This window comes from Siphateles boraxobius, unplaced genomic scaffold (assembly GCF_051911475.1).
Source record: "Siphateles boraxobius isolate OS27281-9 unplaced genomic scaffold, OSU_SipBor_1 35, whole genome shotgun sequence".
NCBI lineage: Eukaryota > Metazoa > Chordata > Actinopteri > Cypriniformes > Leuciscidae > Siphateles > Siphateles boraxobius.
In genome coordinates this window covers 10,903,039-10,925,673 of record NW_027508975.1, presented here as the reverse complement: position 1 = coordinate 10,925,673, position 22,635 = coordinate 10,903,039, and the positions used below count along the sequence as shown (strand labels likewise).

At 37.7% G+C, this 22,635-nt stretch overlaps 1 protein-coding gene across 4 annotated transcripts; it reads right to left on the bottom strand.

The window, feature by feature from the left end:
* Positions 1-54: 54 nt before the first annotated feature.
* Positions 55-22,272, bottom strand: kpna6 (karyopherin alpha 6 (importin alpha 7)). 4 transcript variants are annotated; one of them, XM_077196374.1, is made up of 14 exons: positions 22,084-22,272; positions 16,199-16,335; positions 15,866-15,961; positions 15,562-15,661; positions 15,389-15,483; positions 15,158-15,289; positions 14,969-15,057; positions 14,727-14,826; positions 13,011-13,174; positions 11,392-11,470; positions 11,163-11,288; positions 10,842-10,969; positions 4,539-4,717; positions 55-3,660 (listed from the first exon to the last, which is right to left on the bottom strand). In XM_077196374.1, the coding sequence occupies exons 1-14, from the start codon at positions 22,085-22,087 to the stop codon at positions 3,473-3,475; spliced, it is 1,617 nt and encodes a 538-aa protein (XP_077052489.1). In that variant the 5' UTR covers positions 22,088-22,272; the 3' UTR covers positions 55-3,472. The 4 variants fall into 4 exon arrangements, with proteins under 4 accessions (XP_077052489.1, XP_077052490.1, XP_077052488.1 ...); XM_077196375.1 differs by having other exon boundaries at positions 16,199-16,332; positions 22,084-22,203; XM_077196373.1 differs by having other exon boundaries at positions 15,848-15,961; positions 16,199-16,332; positions 22,084-22,198.
* Positions 22,273-22,635: the final 363 nt, after the last annotated feature.

Sequence of the window (22,635 nt, the reverse complement as noted above, 5' to 3'; positions counted from 1 at the left end):
TGGTTGACTGTATTCATTCCTTTACTGATGTTACGGAAGCAAGTTTACAAACCAGATGTTTTATCGTTTTATTTGTATATGAACAAAAAGAAAAAAACTCAAACATTTGTTCAGAATTGTTCATGTATATGTTCGTGTGACATGTTCAGTTTGTGTATCCGTCACTCATTCATATCGTCGGTAAAGTCAGTCACAGTACGGGCAATTGTAGGCAGAGGAGGAAGAAAAAAAAGATTTAAATATAAATACATTTAAAAGGAAAGAAATAACCAAACAGGATACAATCTCCACCTGGGTGAGTCTTAGTATCGTGTATGAAAAGTACTTAAACATGTAGCATTGTAAACACAGGTGAGTCCGCATTACTACACAACCATATGCATCAGCTCCAGGTTTGGAAGAGACAAAAAGTCTCAAAATGTCAACATCTACAAGATCTAGGACGGAAGACCATAAAGACCCAATTTCACTTATTTGTGGCCTTTTGTAAATATTTTATTTTTTTCTGCACTTCTCAGAAGTTAATTTAAGGAGTAAAGAGCAGCGCTCAACTTTAAATTGTGCCAATATAACAATATAATTGTTAAAGCTCTGGTTTAAGTGTAATTCACAGAGTGACAGATCATGAGACACCCAGATTTGTTTTTTAAATCTTTTGGCTTCTGAAAGCAATGTCCATAAATGAGAACAGAATGTCTGCAAAAGAGACCTGACTGATTTGGATTTGCTGTAATTGTGCTACAGTAAGTTACAGAGGGAAGTCAGACTCAGAACAACATAGTTGGGTCTACATGGTCAGCTAGTGCGCTTATAACCAAGAAAAGAGCTACACATATACACACAAAAATACTCGATGAGGGCAAAAAACAAATACAGATATTACAGTTTCTTCTTTGATAATTAGTATCTTCACTTCCTTTATGCCAATAGAACTACACCCAAAATGAACACAAAGCTAAGCAAACAGTACACACTGGGAACATTGCATTGGCCTTGGTTAAAAGTACTAGTTATTGAGCACAATAAATTATGTATTTTTCTCTTTATACCTTTGAGTTTACCAATTTGGTGTACAAGTAGCAGACCATCACATCTCTAATGAAACTGTGGCAGACAATGTAACCTCTAATTTGTAAGATAAGAAAATAGAGCAGCAATATTTGCACAAAATATGTGCACATTCAAGTAAATAAAAAAAGAAAGAAAAAATCAAAGACAGATTGATGAGCATTCAGCTACTTGTCTTTGTTGGTCTGATTGGCACTTTTGTGAATAGGAGTGCATTTCCATTGAGAGATAATTTCTTTGCTTTTTTTATGTGATCAATGTATGAATCCACCCAGTGGTCTTGTAGACCATTAGACATATTTTATAAGCACAGGTCCCCCCTCCCCCCTCAGTCTTATTTTGTGTAAAAAAAATCTGGGCTGCAGTATCTTCGCTCGGAGATGGACCTGTAAATGCAGCAAAAGTCACACAGAACTAAGATTGGAACCAATATAAAGAAAACCCCTGTTTGATATTCACCTTGATACTGCTGTTAAAGTACATCAGATTGTGAAGAGGTATTTTCAAATAGGTAAATTCAAGTGTCTCAAATTCAAAAAGGTTCTTGAACCAGAATTAGTATGGAAACCTTCTTTCGGTTATCAGTTCTGATCAGGAATCGCATCTGACATTGACATATACAGAAGTAAATAACTTCTAGATATTAGTCAACCAAAACATATCCGTACCAAACATAGGATGCTGATATGAACTGCGCATCACTTCCCTTACCTCCCTACATCATCCGTCAGTCAACGTCTATGTTTTCATAGATACAGGCCCGTACTAAATCAAATGACCCCTAGCCTTCACTCAGAGAAGCGCCCTTCTGTCAGTGTATTATGGATGTAGAGGAAAATGCTTCCATAAATGACATGAATGTTTACTCACAGTTTAAAAGTAAAAGTTTTAAAGTCTTCTATCTGAAATCCACAGCAGTCTAACATCAAACTCTGGTGTTTTAGTGCATCAACTTAAAAAGGGACAAATGGTTATAAGAAAAGATGTTCGGAGATTACGGAAGTCATTATCCCCTCGGTTTTATACTAATCTGTACGTGTACATGTTTAAGAAGTGTATGCTGGTCCTGTATGCATGTGTGCAAAGTGTGTGCAAATAGAACAATATCTATATTTATACTTTTGCCCATATAATTCATTATTATTCATTATATAAATAAGTATTCCTTGCCATATCTACATCACCTGCAAAAATAGAAACAGAACACAGAACAACTCCAGCTAATGTGTGAGCATATTGTTGAATGAAGATCTGGCAAGGGATACAAAATGGTTGTTGGTACCAACAGAACACCATGCAAAACCCCAACATGCACATACCGGGGGCTGCACGAAACAAACAGCTTGAAGTTATCAGAACCACCCAGTATTACTATGCTCCAATTAATAACGAGAAAAGAGCAGAATTAAGACTCCATCATGTGCATTACCCCGGCCCTCAGATGTGTGCTGATTTACCCCAGATCACATTTCATAGTTAAAGCCTTTTGATCAAAAGAAGAGTTATTCATAACACTGCACACCACAAATACCCTACAACTAGATATTTCATCTCTGACTGATAAAAAAAAAAAGGGCATTATCTTTACTAAATGGGCTCGGCCACACTCCACCAGTCATTGTTTTTGTTTTTTTTAACAGTAATGACTTCTTATATTAGGATACTCCTTTACTAAAATGCCTGGATTACTTTAACACCACCCACCAACACGTCAAACAGACTCTACATAAACTCCTGTCGTTTCCACACCCAGCATGGTCTGAAATGATAAAGTCAATGAATAACAATACTAAGAAAATTGAAACGGCTCCGGAAAGCCTTTGAAGAGTGCTTAAATTGTCATGAAACGCATCTGCAGATATTATGGCGTTTTGTCTAAAGCATGGTCATATCAAATATAACCAGGCTTTTTTTAATTACCAAAATATGAGTAATGAACAAAAGAAAGAAATTCTACAATGCAACACTTGATAATCAAAACCAGGATCAAAAAGATAAGGATGAAGATCAGGATTTTCATTAGACGAGTAAACGATTCTCTCATCTTTCAGTGAAAGGGGACACCTGAAGCATACCTTGCCTTAAAAGAAAAAAAGGACACAGCACCACGATTTCTACCTGAGGGGGATGATTATTTAGCTGCATCATTGAGGGGGACAAAAATGAAATAAACTAAAATCCAGCTCTCTCTTGGGTGTGGCAGGGCAGTGGATTGGTTCCCCTGCTTAAAACACCTCAGTGTCTAAATAAATCAGTCTGGGTCATGTGTCGCAGGTCGAAATTTGGTTCACTCAGATGTCAATCGTTGCGCTCTGAGTGTTTCCGACGTATGTTTCGGTAAGGGTATTGGGTGCGGGGAGGGGTGTAAAGGTCAGGGGGCAGCCGGGAAGGGTCTGGAGGCTGGTTATAGCTGGAAGCCCTCCATGGGAGCCTCCTGCTGAGGGAAAAGGAACTGCTGCTGGTTCTCATCCACCTGTGGTGCCAGACTGGCATCCTCTTCTTCTACTCCAAAGTAGTGCTCGATGAGGTCAAAGGCTTTCTGGTAGATCTCCTGATTTTCATGACTCTGTAGGAACTCGATTTTGTCCAACCCTGGTAGAGAGATATACAGTTTATATTTCACAATATTACTGTATTATTTATAAAATACATGCAGCCTTGGTAAGCATAAGAGATTTCTTTCAAAATGTCTGTCTGTCTACATCTGGTCACTTCATGCATCTTTACAAATCGGATAGCTAAGAGTTCAATTCACACTTGGCCACATAAATGTGTCTCCGCAAAACAAATATAAATCTGATCTTCAATTCCCAAGCAACAGTATATGCAAATTTAACAAGTTCACATCAATAAAAGCAACAGATATGAGCTGCACTTTATTTATTTATTTATAATCAAAGACTGCAATAGGAGTAAGAACCACATAAGCACTGGTGAGATAATTTAGTCTCACTACTTTTAATGAAGATTGTGTGTCGAGTGCCTGTGATAGCGAAATGTCAGTTTCCTTTGCGGTTTCATTTGTTGAGTTGCTGAAGAGATACTAAGCTACTCATCTGTGATGCGTGTTGCAGTAGTAGTGTCATTTCTGGCTATGAGATGTCATATAGCCAATAAGACATTCTCACACGTTTATTTGTTTTTACCATTTTGGGAGGAGTAAAATTTACGTGTATGGCTTAAACAACCAGTTGCATTCAAACCGTTCCAGTTTCGTTTGGACAGCATTTCAAACCATCTCCTAAATTTGTTTCAGAGGGCATTTATACACCTGGTCTCGAATAGCTATCTGATCAGAAAAAACACATTAAGTGACCAGGTGTAAACAGGCCCTATACGTCTATATCCATCAATCTGTCTATACAAACTCTGCTTTGCTATTTTTCAACAAATTTCCTATATTTCTCAGAAAATACATGCAAATATGCAATAATGTTGATGTAAATGGCGGTTTGGTGAAGTAATGTTACCGTAGGCTTCCTCTATGAGACTGCCGTAAGGGTTGATGCCGCTGCCATTCTGTTTGGCCTCCTGCTCGCCCAGTCTGAGAATGTTCTCCAGACCATTCAGAGCCACCAGCACTATCTTGGAGTCCATCACAGTCAACAGATCACAGAGAGGTTTAATGCAGCCCAAATTCACCAGATACCTATAGAAAAGAAGATGATGAAAAGATAAGAGAATTAATGAACGTGTGTCACCATAGGTTTATTTTCTAATCAATAGGAAATAACAGTAACATCTTAAGTTCCTACTTGGAACAGTCCTAAAAAAAAAAATCCAATTGATTTTTGATCAATTGATTGATCCGACTGGGACAACATTTGTTCTTAAGAACTTATTTTCTCATAAAAAATAAATATCATAATTTAATTTCCCTTAGTACAAATAACTGAAGAGGAGGACATTACAAAAAGGGAATTTATGTTTGGCAAGCAGTTCCCATCAAGCACGGCAGCTGAGATGGAAATGCTTCAAACAGTCAAACATCCCAAGGTCAGCAAGTGAACAACAACATTAGGACCTCAACTGGCTGTAGTGAATTAAAGGGTTCATGAAGGGAAATCAAATTTGCCTTGATCTTTTGTCATATAAAAGGTCTTTGTACCATTAAAACGTCCTGCAAGGTTCATAGCTTAAAAAGTCCTCATTATAAACCAAGCAACAAAAATAAATAGATATGACAGCAGCAGCACCACAAACAGTAAGTAAATGACTTCATAATGCTTTGTCTGTAACTGGTTTTATAAGGATAAATGTTTTTAAAACACTATAGTGAGAGGGCATTTATACATATTCTGTTTTCCTATGCAATGACATTAGCCAATCATAACAGTGGCTCTTTACGGACAAGCCTTAAAGAAGCCGCCCTTAAAAACTGATTATTTCAGATAGAGGGTCAGAATGAGGGTTGAGGGTCAGAATGCAGGTGCTGGTCATATAATTAGATTAGAATATCATCAAAAAGTTGATTTATTTCAGTAATTCCATTCAAAAAGTGAAATTTGGATATTATGTTCATTCATTACACACAGACTGACATATTTCAAATGTTTATTTAATTTAATTGTGATGATTAAAACTGACAACTAATGAAAATCCCAAATTCAGTATCTCCGAAAATTTGAATATTACTTAAGACCATTACAAAAAAAGGATTTTTAGAAATGTTGGCCAACTGAAAAGTATGAACATGAAAACTATGAGCATGTACAGCACTCAATACTTAGTTGGGGCTCCTTTTGCCTGAATTACTGAAGCAATGCGGTGTGGCATGGAGTCGATCAGTTTGTGGCACTGCTCAGGTGTTATGAGAGCACAGTTTGCTCTGGTAGTGGCCTTCAGCTCTTCTGCCTTGTTGGGTCTGGCGTATCGCATCTTCCTCCTCACAATACCCCATAGATGTTCTATAGGGTTAAGGTCAGGCGAGTTTGCTGGCCAATTAAGAACAGGGATACCATGGTCCCTAAACCAGGTACTGGTAGCTTTGGCACTGTGTGCAGGTGCCAAGTCCTGTTGGAAAATGTAATCTGCATCTCCATAAAGTTGGTCAGCAGCAGGAACCATGAAGTGCTCTAAAACTCCCTGGTATACGGCTGCGATGACCTTGGACCTCAGAAAACACAGTGGACCAACACCAGCAGATGACATGGCACCCCAAACCATCAGTGACTGTGGAAACTTTACACTGGACTTCAAGCAACGTGGATTCTGTGCCTCTCTTCTCTTCCTCCAGACTCAGGGACCTTGATTTCCAAAGGAAATGCAAAATTTACTTTCATCAGAGAACATAACTTTGGACCACTCAGCAGCAGTCCAGTCATTTGTGTCTTTAGCCCAGGCGAGACGCTTTGACGCTGTCTTGTTCAAGAGTGGCTTGACAAGGAATGCGACAGCTGAAACCCATGTCTTGCATACGTCTGTGCGTTGTGGTTCTTGTAGCACTGAGTCCAGCTGCAGTCCACTCTTTGTGAATCTCCCCCACATTTTTGAATGGGTTTTGTTTCACAATCCTCTCCAGGGTGCGGTCATCCCTATTGCTTGTACACTTTTTTTCTACCACATCTTTTTCTTCCCTTTGCCTCTCTATGTGCTTGGACACAGAGCTCTGTGAACAGCCAGCCTCTTTAGCAATGACCTTTTGTGTCTTGCCCTCCTTGTGCAAGATGTCTATCGTCGTCTTTTGGACAGCTGTCCTCCTTGTGCAAGATGTCTATCGTCGTCTTTTGGACAGCTGTCCTCCTTGTGCAAGATGTCTATCGTCGTCTTTTGGACAGCTGTCAAGTCAGCAGTCTTCTCCATGATTGTGTAGCCTACAGAACTAGACTGAGAGACCATTTAAAGGCCTTTGCAGGTGTTTTGAGTTAATTAGCTGCTTAGAGTGTGGCACCAGGTGTCTTCAATATTGAACCTTTTTACAATATTTCTGAGATACTGATTTGGGGGTTTTCATTAGTTGTCAGTTATAATAATGAAAATTAAAAGGAATGAACACTTGAAATATATCAGTCTGTGTGTAATGAATGAATATAATATCCAAATTTCACTTTTTGAATGGAATTACTGAAATAAATTAACTTGATGATGATATTCTAATTATATGACCAGCACCTGTGTTTGTGTGTTTGACAAGGACCTCAAGTACAGAAAGGACAGGACTTCTCATTGGTCCACAGGCAGTTTCTGCCCTGCACCCATCTTGAGACTAATCAACTAATACGTTTAAGCCATAAATATTCCTAAAGGACCATTTGGATGCCACAGCAGTGGCTAAAACAAAGAATCCATTCATTACCATGTTTGGAAACCTTAAAACAAATTAAGCCGTTAATGTTCAAATTATTGCATGCATGACAGTTCAATCTTTTCCCAATCTTGTTTGGGCTTCTGTATCTGTATACTTCTAACTGTGTTTTATGCAAATGAGTTCCACAGGGGAAATGAGGATGGGCCACACTGTGTGTGCCCCTCTGATGCCAGCAGTCAATCACAGCACTAGAATGGAGAAGCGGCAAATTGCAATCTACTCATCGTAAAAAGATAAATGTACCCTTTCAACAGAAACTCCTAAAGCAGAGAAATTAACATATACAGATTCCAGTCTGCAAAGATATGACAAACAGATCAACAAATTCTGATCCTCCAGACCATTACAGGGAATGCAGCTGCAGCAACAGAACAGATACAAGTTCTGAGTCTCCAGCATGTGAGACGGAAACAGATCAATAGGTTCTGAGTCTGGTGCCCTGTAATCTGAGAAGGAATCATCTGAAACTCTCACGCTCACCTTAGGAGACGCAAGTCATAAGTTATAACACCACACTTATTTAACACTGAAGTTTAAAACAAGACTCACATATTATAAATATAATTAAATTATATATTGGATGGGGTAAGTTGTTTGTGCTACACTTATACTAGAGGAAGCACTCTGTAAGTCATGTTTTTAAAGGGATAGCAGGGCTCCAGACTAACTTTTTTTTTTTTACTAGGAGTACTGTAGCCCCTTACTGAAAATGTTTAGGAGCACAAGCAGAAAATTTAGGGGCACACCTTAAATCAACCTGCAACACAGTTTTCATATTTAGATATGAAATAAATAGACTTAACATAAGAGACATTGCAATGTGCAGTTTTATTTTAAGTTCACAGGGCTCCAGACTAACATTTGAGGGCAGCAGCACCAGAGCCACTCAGTTCTGAAAGTATTTGATAGCAGTGGGGGCTGACGATAAAGCTCTGAGCTTGAGTTGAGGTGTAGATAAAATTAACTTCACTTATTATCATTCATAATGTATTGATATTAATTAAAATCAAAACGAGTGAAAATGTAAATTAGGGAGTGGAAATAGCTAATAAGCACTCCTCTGAAGCCACTATTACAATATTAATTTAATGTGTTTATTTTTTTTTTTTTAGATAAGTGTGAGTTTTCCTACATCTTGAAACTTTTAGTTTTATAAATGGGGACTACCTTTGAAGGATGAACAAATAATGTTTTGGTCACCACATTAAAGATAACATTTTAATATTAGAGTTTTGAAGTGCTGGAAAATATGTGTAGAACTTTTAAGCGTTTGACTATTTCTGCAATAATAACATGGTTAAAGTTAGTGTTACTACAGTAAATCCATGGTGAATGTTGTTCATTTGTGGACTTAAATGTTTCTCCTGGTTTGCACGTCAGCACTGTTTGATCTGATATTGTTTATAACAGAACTCGCCGCCGAATCTGAAAGCTTCTCACTAGATCTTGCAGCGATGTTATTAATTCTGTGGCGAATTGAATGCATTTCTTCACTGGATCTTACAGCACTGTGTTGTAACTGTGTCGCGTGATTGAAACCGGCTCGCGACACGAGTAGCTTGCGGCGCTGCGCTGTCTATTGTTGGTCTGAATTGATAATTGGTCTGTGAAGCACAAATGAGTAGCGCATCGTTACGCTTTAATTTCGTTTGTTGATATTGGGAAAAGCAAAACAAATTGGTTGCACCGACAGGAAAAATGCTGGCAAAATGCAACCATTTGGTCGCAGTCTGGAGCCCTGGATAGTTCACCCAAAACGGAAAATTAACACATGATTTACTCAATGAAGCACTGTACTGGCTGCGGAAAAAAATGCTGTAAATGTCTGATAAAAACTGAAACCATTTGTTTTAAGTGTGCATAGTAATACACACACTTTAAGCACATGACTACTTCCAGACTATGTGATCTCACCAGACATCATGAAAACCACACTGCAATTCAATCTGGATAAACACATCACAAATACTCCCTAGTGATTCTCTAAGATTAGCGCTTACGCTATGCCATGTTAATGGCCATCTAAGAAGGCCCAAATTGGCCAGATGAAGATTGTGGGAGCACTTTAAATGGGCTCCCATTCTAAACTTAAGGAATCCTGAGAATTTATTTCTGAGGTCAGCTCTAACTCCATTATATCTTTATGAGCGTGGAGTATGATCCTCGTCAACCTGTCATGTAACTTGACTGTCTCGAAAAGCAAGACATACTGGCAATCAATAAATGTGCACGGTGTGGCTTATTTTGATCAAGAATTGCCCCCTTACACAAAAAGAGAATATCTGACAGACAAGTAAAGAGAACTTATAATATGATATAAAAGTCACCAATTATAGGCGGGCAATTGGGTCAATGACAAATAAGAGAGACAACAATAAAAAAAAAGTACTTTAAAAAAAATACTATAAAACACGTCACGTTTTGTGTACTGTGTTCGTGTTGGTTTCATACAGTTTTGAAAAACATTTATACAATCATAGAAAAAAGGTTCACTGGTCAGAGCCTGACTCCACCCACTGGCAATATTTGAAAAATGCTGGAAAAGTGGGCAGAGCCCAGCGGAGGGGGGCGTGCACCCGAGATGCATCTCTTTGTATGGAACCTGCCTACGTCATCTGCAACCGCTACGTCGGTTCAACTGCAAATTCAACTGCAGTAGCCACCGTTCAACCTGAAGAGGGCAGCACTCAGACGTTTTTAAACCATATATTGTAGAATTAAAACACTTTAAACCCAAATGTTAAAAAATTTACTGGAATCAATGAACAGCATTTATGAAGCTCCATTCTTACAGATCATTAACTAAAAAAAGTTGTTTTAGTGTTAAGTTACCCTTTAATATAGAACCCTAGGGCTCAAGACTCAGGTCTCAAGAATCCTTTATGCCATGTCTTAAATGACTGCAAATTACTTTCATGTTTAACAGGTTATTTCAAATATTCTAGTGATAAAGTACGTTTATGAGCCATTTACAAAATTTTCCCTCAATAAAAAATAAATTAATTCAAACTCAATAACCCTTAAAAGGGTTCTAAGTGGCTGACATAACCCTTTAAGCTTCTAAATAGAACATTTTCTTCAAAGATTGTAACATATTTAAAGATTGTAAGATATTTAAACTAAATGACTCTAAAATGTCATGTGGTGTAACTATCAAGAAAAAAAAAAGTTAACATTTACTTGGTGAATATATGCGAGTGTACACATCTATCAAAAAAAACATTTCCATGGCAAAACGTATTTTTGGGGAAGTTGCACCACATGACATTTTACAACCTAAACTAACTCTACATTGTCATAAAAAGGTCAAATTATCTAATTTTAAAGAGACTTATTGACTACAAAACATCACGGTGTTAGGTTTTGGCGACCGAGATGGCAAATGGAATGGCCGTCTTGGCGACAAGTTTGTCAGATGCCTAAATGCTTAAGATGTGCCATTTGAAAGCAGACACTCAGAGCTCACCTGATCTGCTCGGGTGTGCCACCTGACGTGGCATTAGTGATCGCCCACGCCGCCTCCTTCCTGGTGCGGAATTCTGCTTTCTGAAGAATTTCTATCAAGACCGGGAAGATGTTTGCATCTATTACAGCCTGTAGACGAAGATGGCGGTGATAAATAAACAGATGATTAAAGTCATTCTTAAATCCAAAAATAAATCCCAAGTTGACACATCAAATAAAATTATTCCATTGAAGGTTTGAGGGTGCAGCCGTAACCCTGTCGCACATGATAAACAAGCTGAGCCCTCTGGGTAGCAGATGTGGAGTGTGGGTCAGGATGTACCTGAATCTGTGCTCTGTTTCCCGCTGTGATGTTGGAGATGGTCCAGCACGCCTCCTTCCTGATGGATTCCTTGGCGCTACTGAGCAGGTGCAGGAGGCAGGGGAGAGCGGAGCAATTCAACACCACCTTGGGCAGAGAAAAAGAGAGGATGAGGAGACCGTCCATCTCCAGCCTGAAACTAGAGATAATCATACATGATGAATAAACATCTGTTTACATGCAAACACACCTGCGTCTGAATGTCATCTCCTGTAACAATGTTTCCAACAGCCCTCAGAGAAGGTGAGGCCACCTTGTAATCGGTGTGCCTGCAAGAAAAGAGGAAATGAGTCATTTAGCAAACAGCTTAAACCAGTGATTCTCAACTTTCTTGACTCGTAGGCTACATGTTGCCCTACAACATATTCAAAGGCCCCCTGATTTATACAAGATATTTTCAGTATTTGAGGTTTTCAAACTTTTTTTGTTTTAACAAAAGTATTGATAAATGAATTAACCACATTTATGATTTTAGCAGTTTCTTTGTTTTTTTTTTAATTCAAACTTTAGAACAATAAATTTAAATTTGATATTTAATCATTAATAATAAATTTGAGCAAGTATATAACCAGCCAGTGTTCAAATCTATCTGCTTGCCTTGCTCGATTCAAAACGGTAAGCTTGTAATTATTTTAATTCCAGTGGTACTGGTGGATTTCCACGGGAAATTCAAGCATGTCTTTGCGTCATTATGTCACATCTGTACGCATAAAGGAGGTGTCTCGGCTAGTAGGCTATATTGAGTATGAGGATGTTGGAGGTGGAGATTTATAGCCTTTTCTCACAGCACTTTATATAATTAAACTTATCAATTTGATGGTGGATCCAGAAAGGTTCAAACGACAATCACCAGTGACAACTGGAGATTCACCCGATGTAAAATGCAAAAGACTTCGGACTTAGAGTGGCTAAAGAAAAAAAGAGACTGCAACCAGGCCCATGCGAAAACAAGGATAAATATCGGAAGGGCATTAACTGTAGTCATGCAATGCTGATGTTGTAAACATTAACAATTTCAGAACAAAGTATAATGTGATATGATAAGCGATCGCTAGATTTAATAGTTGGTCAGAACAAAAGTGGATGTTACTTGTTCAGATGAGATTTTCCAGTGAAATTTTTTTAAGATGGTCATACTTCCAAAAAGTAGAATGTGACTGACAGCCGCACATTCTCCTCAAAACATTGGATTCATCAGCGTTGTGCCGTGCCGAGACAGAACACACGTAAAGTTGATAATTCCACAAATAACTGCAATTGCAGATTTCGAACAGAGATGGCGACAAAGAGGAAAAAACTACGGACTGCAGCTTTAACTACTTTTTATCCTGCGTCTCCTTTACAGTTTCCACTGGTTTATGCAAAGCACAAATAAATAAAAATAAAATCTGCCAATAAACATTCTACAATTGTAATACTGAGCTTTAAATAAAGTTAAATCAAAACAGATTCTACTTAGTTTGTTTTAGTAATCTTTTGGACTTGCAATAAAGCATGTATGATGTTTTTTTCTCTCGTTTATTTCACCCTCAAGCTTGACTGCTACTGGTTGTGAAAATGCTATTGTTGTATGGAAAAATATTAGCATAAACAATTTCTACTTTTTTCTAGATGATGTATTGTTATACTATCCTGGTTTTTTATTATACAATCAAATAAAGTGGATTTATTCAAGTCCACACTCAACATCCTGCTGAATATCCAGTTTCACTATGAAATATGTCCTTATAAAACTTACAAGTGTAGTAGTTTCATGTTGACTTTAAATATGACCTAGAAATGACAATGTAGTCATAACAGCTGACTCACATGAGCAGCTCCACCAGCCTCCTGCAGACCCCTGAATCAATAACTGCCTGGATCTTCTCATTGGGCCCATCAGAGAGATAAGAGAGGGCCCAACAGGCATCAGCCAGCAAGTCTGAATCACTGCTGAACAAAAGGCGGGACAGCACAGGCAGGCATGGAGACACCTACAAGAGCAAAAGAGAGCTTTCAATATGAAATCCACAGATTAAGGGAAAACGTGCCACTTAGCCTTGGAAATGATGAAAAGATGTGTGTGAGTGAGTGATTGAGAGAGTGAGAAAGAGAGAAAGCACTCCTTTCATTTAATATATAATATTTGAGATATTACTTCATGTACACTACCAATCAAAAGTTTGGGGTCGGTAATTTTTTAAAATGTTTTTTTAAAGAAGTTTCTTATGCTCACCACGGCCGCATTAATTTGATTTAAAAAAAAAAGTTCTTTTACTGTAATCTCACAAATACTTTTTTACTGTTTTGCATTTTAATTTACTCCTGTGGTGGCAACGCTGACTTTTCAGCATCATTACTCCAGTCTTTAGTGTCAGATGATCCTTCAGAAATCATTCTAATACAATGATATGATGCTCAAGAAATATTTCTGATTATTATCAATGTTGAAAAAATATTTTTGTGGAAACTAATCTTTTTTCAGGTTTCTATGATGAATAGAAAGTTCATAAGAACAGCATTTATTTGAAAACCTTTACGGTCACTTTTACGGTTACTTTACGGTCACTTTTGATCAATCCTCACTCAATAAGTTAGTTTACAAAAAAAAAAAAAAAAATTCACCCCCAAACATTTGAACCGTAGTGTATAAACAAATATCTAATAAATGTAAAAATTAAATCAAAATGCCATGTTGCATTCGAGTCAGTTTAGTAAGGAGTTTTGGGTAGTTGCCAGGACACTGTTCTGGGTTACTTCCTGGCTCTAGGACATATTAAAGCAGCGGTTCTCAAAGTGTGGGGCGCGCCCCACTGGTGGGGAATAGAGACGTGACAGGTGGGGTGCGCCAAATGGGAGGAAATGTTCCTTTTTATACCTTTATCTTTATTCATTGATGGCGATTCTGCATCGTCAACTTCATCTTTGCTCATTATCCTGTATAGCCTATTTAATCCCATATCAAACACAGTTATGTCTATTTTAATATGTGTAGGGCTAATATACTGTATATATATTTTTTTTTTATTTCACGTTTTTAAGTACAATATTATGTTAGTCCACAGCCCCCAACCAGGGGGTGCTGATGCTATGACGATTGGCACTTTTATTTTTTCTATTTTTGAATTTCATGCAAGTTATGACACAGCTGCACTTTTATTTTCTTTATTTTTGAACTTGCTGTTATTTGATGTAGATAGTTAGTTTGTATTTAGATACAACTTGTTACTATACTGATACTATACTGATACTACTTGTTACTTCAAAAAATTGGAACATTTTAAAATGCGCATTAGCATTGTGTTGGGGCGATGGGGGCAGGTGGGGCTTGAAAATTCCCCTTGTCCAAAGTGGGGAATAACCGAAAAAGTTTGAGAACCACTATATTAAAGAAACAATAGAAACAATTGCAATTTTCTGTTAGTATCGCCTTGGTACTCATTTGCTGGTATTTCTGACACCTCTATCAGCCTGTAAAGTGTCCAGTATCTTCTTAAACATAAGGAAAATAAGAGTGCTGTCAAGGGTCAGAGAAGCAGTACAGACCTTCTCAAAGTCTGGGGGTGGACTTTTGCCTCTGCAGAGGTTGGACAAGGCCCACACAGCATTCCTGGTCATTGTGAGACGAGTTGATTTGGTCAGCAGCCTGGGGAAAATAAGTATCATCAAGAAAACAATCAATCCTCATATTCAGCACAAAAATGTTTGTTTCTTCTGCGGAGGATGTTAATTAAATTCACTGTTTTGTCAGATAAACACTAGTATTGTGGTCTCAAGGTAGCACTCACATTAGTAGAGGTGGAAGGATATTACAGTTTAGCACATAATCTCTGCACACAGCGCTGTCTCCCGCAATGTTCCCCAAAGCCCAAACAGCCTGTAACACAAAGATTCATCAATTTGCCCACATGGGATTCATACTCATTTAGCACAAACAAAACAAGGTGACTTATCCATTGCAACTTTATAACTCGTACCTGCTCCTGTACGTCTTCAAACTCTGAGTTGAGAAGCTCGATAAAGACAGGTACGGCACCGGCCTCTATCACAAACTTTGTTTGCTGAGATGTTCCAGATGCGATGTTGGTCAGTGCCCAAGCAGCCTCAAACTGAGAGGGAAAAAACATACACACACACATATTCAAGGAGCTGACTTTCGAATTTAAAACAACAACAAACAAAAAAAATTATATTTCATTCAATCTCACCTGTAATGTGCAATTTGTACTTTTCTGAAGGAACTCAACAAATCTATTCACAACTCCCTGTGTGCTTATCACCTCATCGATAGGTGGGTTTGGTTCTGAAAAACACAAAGATGGATTTATTAAAACTCCAACACGTTTTTAAGCAACTCCAGTCATGTGATTGTGTAAGTTACCTTTGGAAAGTAGTTTTCTGAACCTCTGTGTTGTGACCAGCTGTAGTTCAGGATCTTCTGAGAAGAGCATTTCAACCATGTCTCTTGTAATTACTCCATCCTAAAAAACACATAGGACAAACTCAGTCTAGATCAATGACCGCAATTTGTTTTCAGTCCAGCTTTGCACCTCTGAGAAGTCCAAATCAATAGTGCTTATTGAATTAAGGGTCATAATGCATTACTAACAACAATCCCAGAGTTACCTCACCCTTTAAGTTATGTAATGGGAGAAAGCAAACTGTACATTTGGGTTTGAACTCACTGGGGCTGTGGTGGAGGAGACGTATGAATCCATGAGTGGACTGTCAAACATTCCCCCTTCTTCACCAAGCAGCTCCACATTTCTCCTCTTAAACAGCTGTCAAGAGAAATAGAGATAATCAATGGTGCAAATTGCATCAATTGATGTGACAGACAGTTAAAGTTAATGTGAGACAGCATTCATAACCCATTTAAATTCTGTAACGTGATGCATTTCAGGAAGCAACAGGATAGTTAATGAGGGAAAAAAACATGGTAGGATGGGACTAGGGCTGCAACAATTGATCGGAAAAATCGATAATAATCGATAATGAAAATAAGAAAGAAAGGTCACCTGTTGCTCTCGTTTCTGTTTCCTCAGCTGAATGCCTTCCTCCTCTCTTCTTCGACGCATCTCATCCAGGTTGAGTGCTTTGTTTTTATAGCGGTTCATCCTGAAGTTATCCTTCGCAGGACTTCCTGAAGGCTCTGCTGGGCAAGACGAGGTTACAGACAACTCCAAAGATACAACAGACAATTACATGACATGAGAAAATCTAATTTTCCTTGATCTTTTGACATACAAGAGGTCTTCGCACCATTAAAACATCATGCAAGCTCCAAAAACTGCTCGTTTGGATATTGTGGGATCTTTGACGTAAAACAAAGCAAATGCATTTGCATATGCCTGCCCCCAGAGCAAGACATTGACAAATAGTTGTATTTATACATCATCGCACCATGTCCACTGGCATTCATTTGCTTAACGACTGACAATTGCCTACACTGGATGTGAGTGTTGCACCAAAATCAAATAGAATCCATTATACTCACTGAGGCGGTCTACACTAGATAGAGTATACAGATGCCCACTCACTTTACATGTGCCGAAAAAAGGCTTTGACGTGTCCTGTTTTAAAACAGCTCATTTGAGTCTCTGTACAGACTTCAGGATACTAGCGGCAGGAAAAATTGGATTGTTTATTTTTAATGGCATCCTGGATCACATCAGAGGGTTACATGTTGTTCAGAGAATTTGACTGCACATTGTTTTGTAAACGGGACACAGTGTAATGGAGAGTTGACAAAGAAACTTTTGTTGAAAGATGAAGCAGCCAACAGTATTGGATCAAAGATAGACCATTATAACCAACCTCCCTTTCACTTCATACTATCAAGACATTAGATTTAACGAGACAATGTACTTATATTATTATGAATGGGAGAAAGTGCAACACATAATATGATGGAATTAGTCCGGCCTTCTAAATAAAAGAGCCAATAGCTAATTGGTAAAGTCATTGTGTCACTGCAGCTGCCTTTAGAAGCTCCGGTTGCCAACTTGCCATAGAAACAGACAGTCAGTGTCCTGACTGATATGCAGGCTTAGGACTGTACATGTGCATTGACTGGTCCAGTCTGAAACATAAGCTTTTTTAATGCTATTGTGTATAAGAAACAACATTTATGGGACAGTGGCATCAGATTTTTTAGCTGATTTGAAATGTGTTATTTAAATGTATGGCAAGCAGTTTTTGAGATTTTAGGATTCCCCTATTTAAATTGACAGTGGTCTTGGATGCATGAAATAGCTGCCCGGAGGCGTTGCTAACATGACCGCCGAGTGAAAAGACTTTACTTGAAAGGGATTTTGAAACTATCCATCCAGTAATATACAAGATTAGCAGCAAACAGAATATTGGTTTATTTGTTTTTGGCTTCTTCCGGATTTAGTTTCTGACTTGAACATGTGACATCACAGCTCAGATTTAGGAGCTTCCCAAGACCACATGAAGTAAGAGTGTTGCTGAAATAAGTCTCAGCCTCAGACATCATGCCCACGAACCTCTGGCTGAACGTCTGTTGCATATGGCACACTTTTACGGAAACACTTCAGGAGTTTTGAAGTCGCGAACTGATTAGTTGAATTCTACAGGATGTCTAGGAGATGTGTGTGGCGTGTTCTTTATCGGTCCGCCTGGAAACAAATGCCGCCAAAACCCCTCGTGGAAGAAGAAAGAACCGTGACTATGAGCGCTTACCAGGATCAACTAAACGCTTGATTTTCAAAAGTATGTGAAGTTCACAGCTCCACTGTTGCAGTAAACTTGCAAAACGTTCTTGAATGAATAATTTATTAGATGCACGCCGGTCTTTTATTGTAGGGACATCAACATTATATTGACATGCCCCTAAACATGACGTGGAAACAAAACGAACTGTGATTGGTTGCGTTACATGTCAGTCAAACGTCCTCTTGACCAAGAAACACTGCGATAAAGTACAAACCTTCCGCCATCAGTCTGAAGGTCAGGCTACGCGAGACTAAGCTGAAATTGACAAACCTTTTATATTTTAATTAGAAATGGTTGTCCACATAATTTTGGCCATGCAGTATATTTTTATTGCATATATATATGACCTTGCATTGGGGTCAGTAATATTCTTCTTTTAAGAAATTAATACTTTTATTCAGAAAAAGTTAATTGAATTGATCAAAAGTAAAAGTAAACACATTTAGTATAGCCTAATGTTACAAAAGATTTCCAAATTAAATAATTGCTGTTCTTTTCACAAAAATATTAACATTGATAAAATTAATAAATATTTCTTGAGCACCAAACCAGCATATTATAATAAATTATTTTTTTAATTATATTAAAACAGAAAACAGTTCTTTTAAATTGTAGTAATATTTCACAATACTTCACTGTTTTTACGATCAAATAATTGCAGCCTTTTAGATAAAAAAAAACCTACAGACCTCAAACTTTTGAATGACGTGTATAAAACAAACTTATTGTAGCAGTCAAATGAGAATTTAAAGAGCTTGATTTGAACTCTTCATCCCAATCTGCAGTACTTATCCCTCAATGAGTTGCTAGTGAGGAAAGTATGAGAGCAAGACCTGCACAAACTGTCTGCTGTGGACAAAGATGATATGCATGTATTTGGGCATTTTGACGGGAAAAACAAAACAGTTATGACAATTTCAATTAGTGTGCCATCTGCAAGAGCGCAACTGTCGTCAGTAATGAGACTAAAATGGATGTGGAAGTGCCTAACTTATTAAACCCTTCCTTTCAAAATATAACAATGACTGCTGGAGAAATTGTTCAGCAGTCTCAGCAGCTATCTCCAGCTTCATTACTCACTTTGGTCTGTTTGTGCTGAGCACAACACACTTGAACAGAGCCACCCGGAGTCAGTGAGCAAAACTACTTTTATCAAGGGTGTCTAAACACTGTTTGCATGACCAAGCAGCTAAAGCAGCCTGTCTCAGCATTTGTGTGCCACTGAGAGCAGAGGAGGCTACAAACGATGACTGGCTAATGCTACCGAATGCACATCAGGGCGCTAACAAACAAAGTGCCTGAGGGTACAGTTGCTGATCTTGGATCGCTCCCATCCTTTCTGTAAGATCTTATTGTACAGTGTCTCAAAGGAGGGAAATAACCCCAAATCAGCATTGGCACCACATGAAGGCCTCCATAAGCTTCAGTCAGTAAATCTGCAGTTCTGGAACAGAGAACTACCACAAGTATCAGCTTGATGCAGTTGTTAATGAGTCTCCCTGATGGGTGAGGCCCTCTTCACAACACTCAGGAGCAATATAGGCCATGGTTTCAAGAGAATAGTGACATTCCCAAAAATGAAATTCATCATCATTCACTGTTGTTCCAAACCCATATGAGAGTAAGAACTTTTGAATAATCTACATGACCGTTAAAAAGGTTAGGGCTGGTAAGATTTTTTAAAAGTTTTTAAATGAAGTCCCTTATTCGCATCAAGGTTGAATTCAATAAAAAAAAAGTAAAAATTATATTGTGAAATAATATACAATATAAAAATGTTATTAATATATATATATATATATATATATATATATATATATAAATATTTTAATATTTTTTAATGTATTTAAAAATATATTTCTGTGATGGCATGCTGAATTCTCAGCAATATTATTTCAGTCTTCAACATCGCATCTTTCACAAATCATTCTAATATGCTGATTTGGTGTTTCTTCTCATTATCAATGTTGAAAACAGATGTGCTAAATGTGCTGCTTAATATTTTTTTTGTGGAAACCCAAATTTGACTATTTGAATAGAAAGTTCAAAAGAACAATCAATGATCAATTAATATAATGTGAGCATGAAGAATAAAAGTATTAATTTCATTCATTTAATTAAAAAAAATCATACTAATCCCACATTTTTGAACAGTAGTGTAACTGGTTGCTTTCCCCCCCATCTAACTAAAATAAATGGGCTGAAAGTACTTCAGCTTTCAAGAGAACACAAAATCATAACCATTGAGTCATGAGCAAAACTTAAGAACCTGATCAGTCAGAGATTAGCAAATTAATCATTCAGGACAGATCACAGAAAAGAAAAGAATGTTTTGTTCATAAATCAGACTAATAAATCACTAGCCTAATTCTCTCATTAACATAAGGAGAGCAATGGCAAATGTCAAGATTTAAATAACTCATTGTTTGTCTGTTCCTCAAAAAAGGCTAACATGCAGCCTCAAAACACTTGGAATATAGCGTCTGAATCATATGGACCACTTTTAATTTTTTTGACAGCCCCAGTCCCCATTCACTTTTATTATATTGGGTAAAGTGGCCAGGATATTCGTCTGCCCCATGGAGGAAAGAGATCATATGGGTCTGTGAACAACATGACTATGAGTAGGGAGTTATTTTTTTGATGAACTATTCCTTTAAGAAGAAAAGGAACATCATAACAAATTTAGACGGGATGACAAGCAGGCTGTGACTCAACCCGACTCAAGCGCTCCATGACATAGTTGCCCATCACATGGGCCTCACAAATAGCAGTGTGGGCTGGGCCCCTGTCGTAGAACTATTTTAAAGGAGTGTGTTTGCTATGGCTTAAAGAAGCAGCACTAGGGACAAACAGCAGACGGGCTCAGGACATAGACTATCCAAAGATTAAAGGGATAGTTCACCCAAAAATAAAATTTCTGTCATTAATTACTCACCCTCACATCATTCAAAACCCGTAAGACTTTCGTTCATCTTCTGAACACAAAAGAAAATATTTTTGATGAAATCTGAGAGCTTTCTGTACTCTCCATTGGCTGCTACACAAATTAAACTTTGATGCTTCAAAAAGTTCATAAAGAGATTGTAAAACGAATCAATATGAATTGAGCGGTTTAGTCCACATTTTTAGTTTAATAGATAGTTTAATAGATAGTTTAATAGGATGTTTTCAGTATCAAATCTGCACAATGGAAAGCAATGAGAAACCCAATTTGAAGAAATATGTGCAAAAGTGCAGCATAAAGTGACCTGCTGGTTTCAGCATATCAAAATGCAAACTGAAATGCCATAGTGTGCGAAAACCTCTCAATTGCCATGGAAAAGCTGCCAAATGTCACATTAATTTCCAATCCGACGATTCTTTGAAATAGTAGCCTATAAGACCCGAAAAAGCAAGTCAGCAGCAGTCATGTAGTTTCTGACATCCTATCTGTATCATTCCTGTCCCAACCTCTTCCTCCCATTCAACGGTATTCTTTAAAGCTGGGGTCCAAATAATATTTAACAGACATGCAATTCATGAGTGATGTTTTGTCGTCCTGACAACCTAGCCAAGGGGGTTACAACAAGAAACAGACGATTTACTTCCATTCGGCGAAGTAAACTATGAATAAACACCTGATAAACAGATTTAAAACAGAAACTATCAGCTATCAGGGCTGGTCACATGTTACAGTTGACTGGTGAACTCGCTGACATTGTAGATCAGTTGTTTAGTCTGTTTAACCCTGTCAGCTGTCTACCTACCTAGACAGCATTTAAAGGCATCATTTTTATGTGAACCATGACAGTTCACTGGGTTTTTCTTCAACGTATAATGTCGGAGATGATTTGACAAACATGTACGATTTCACAACATCTGACTAAACATGACCAAGCGTTTACACCGGCAAAGATTCAAAATTGCCTTCCACTTCAATCAACCCTGAATAAATCTCACAAGTGCCAGTTTGAAACGCTTTTAAGCTTCATATATTTGCTTTCAGATTCACTGATAAACCTACAGGTCGAGTACAGCAATGTGCTAAGCTAACTGGCCGTTTACACTCATGCTTGAACTGACATGGTGTAGCTTCTCCCGGATTTTCAGCTACAAATGTGCTCCCTAAAAACTGCAAACAAAAAATAACTCATTAAAAAAACAGTATAGTTGGAATACTTACCCATCGTACTTTCTTTTCTGATATACGCCTTGATGATTGGTAATATCAACGCTGTAATCTTAACACTCTCCTTGTCTTCCAGAATTTGCTTCTCACAAACAATATGTCGGTGATCTACGGAGAGCCGAAGGAGACAAACTTAATGACAGCGTTTTTTATTTGTGTCCTACGAAACGCCGAGCAAAATGCGAGAATGGTCTGTCAAAAATATACTTATATGTATTCAATAAATATTGTATTTATCTAATATATCATATTTTATATTATAGAATTTATTTCGTATTGATTTACAACACAAGTACAGGTTATGAAGATATAATATATGATAAATATACTAATATCTATAGTCAATAATTAGTTTGCTTCAGGCTGAGCTTGCCAATACACAAACACGGTCAAAAATTATGGTGAAGCAAATATTGTTTTATTATTTTTTGCATATTTACACAACCAATGCCAAGACATACAATATGTTCAGTTCTACTAAAGAAAATGTTATCATAACACGGGTGCATAGGGAAGCCTATCATTATAAAAAATAACATGTCAGTA

What these genes read in the sequence shown, in the direction of transcription:
- kpna6 (XM_077196372.1), bottom strand. An exon ending in CAGTGAGTTCAAACCCAAAT is followed by an intron (nt 15,662 to 15,847) that starts GTACAGTTTGCT and finishes TGTGTTTTTTAG; the next exon opens with GATGGAGTAATTACAAGAGA. An exon ending in GGCACACCCGAGCAGATCAG is followed by an intron (nt 4,718 to 10,841) that starts GTGAGCTCTGAG and finishes TCTTTTCTATAG; the next exon opens with GTATCTGGTGAATTTGGGCT.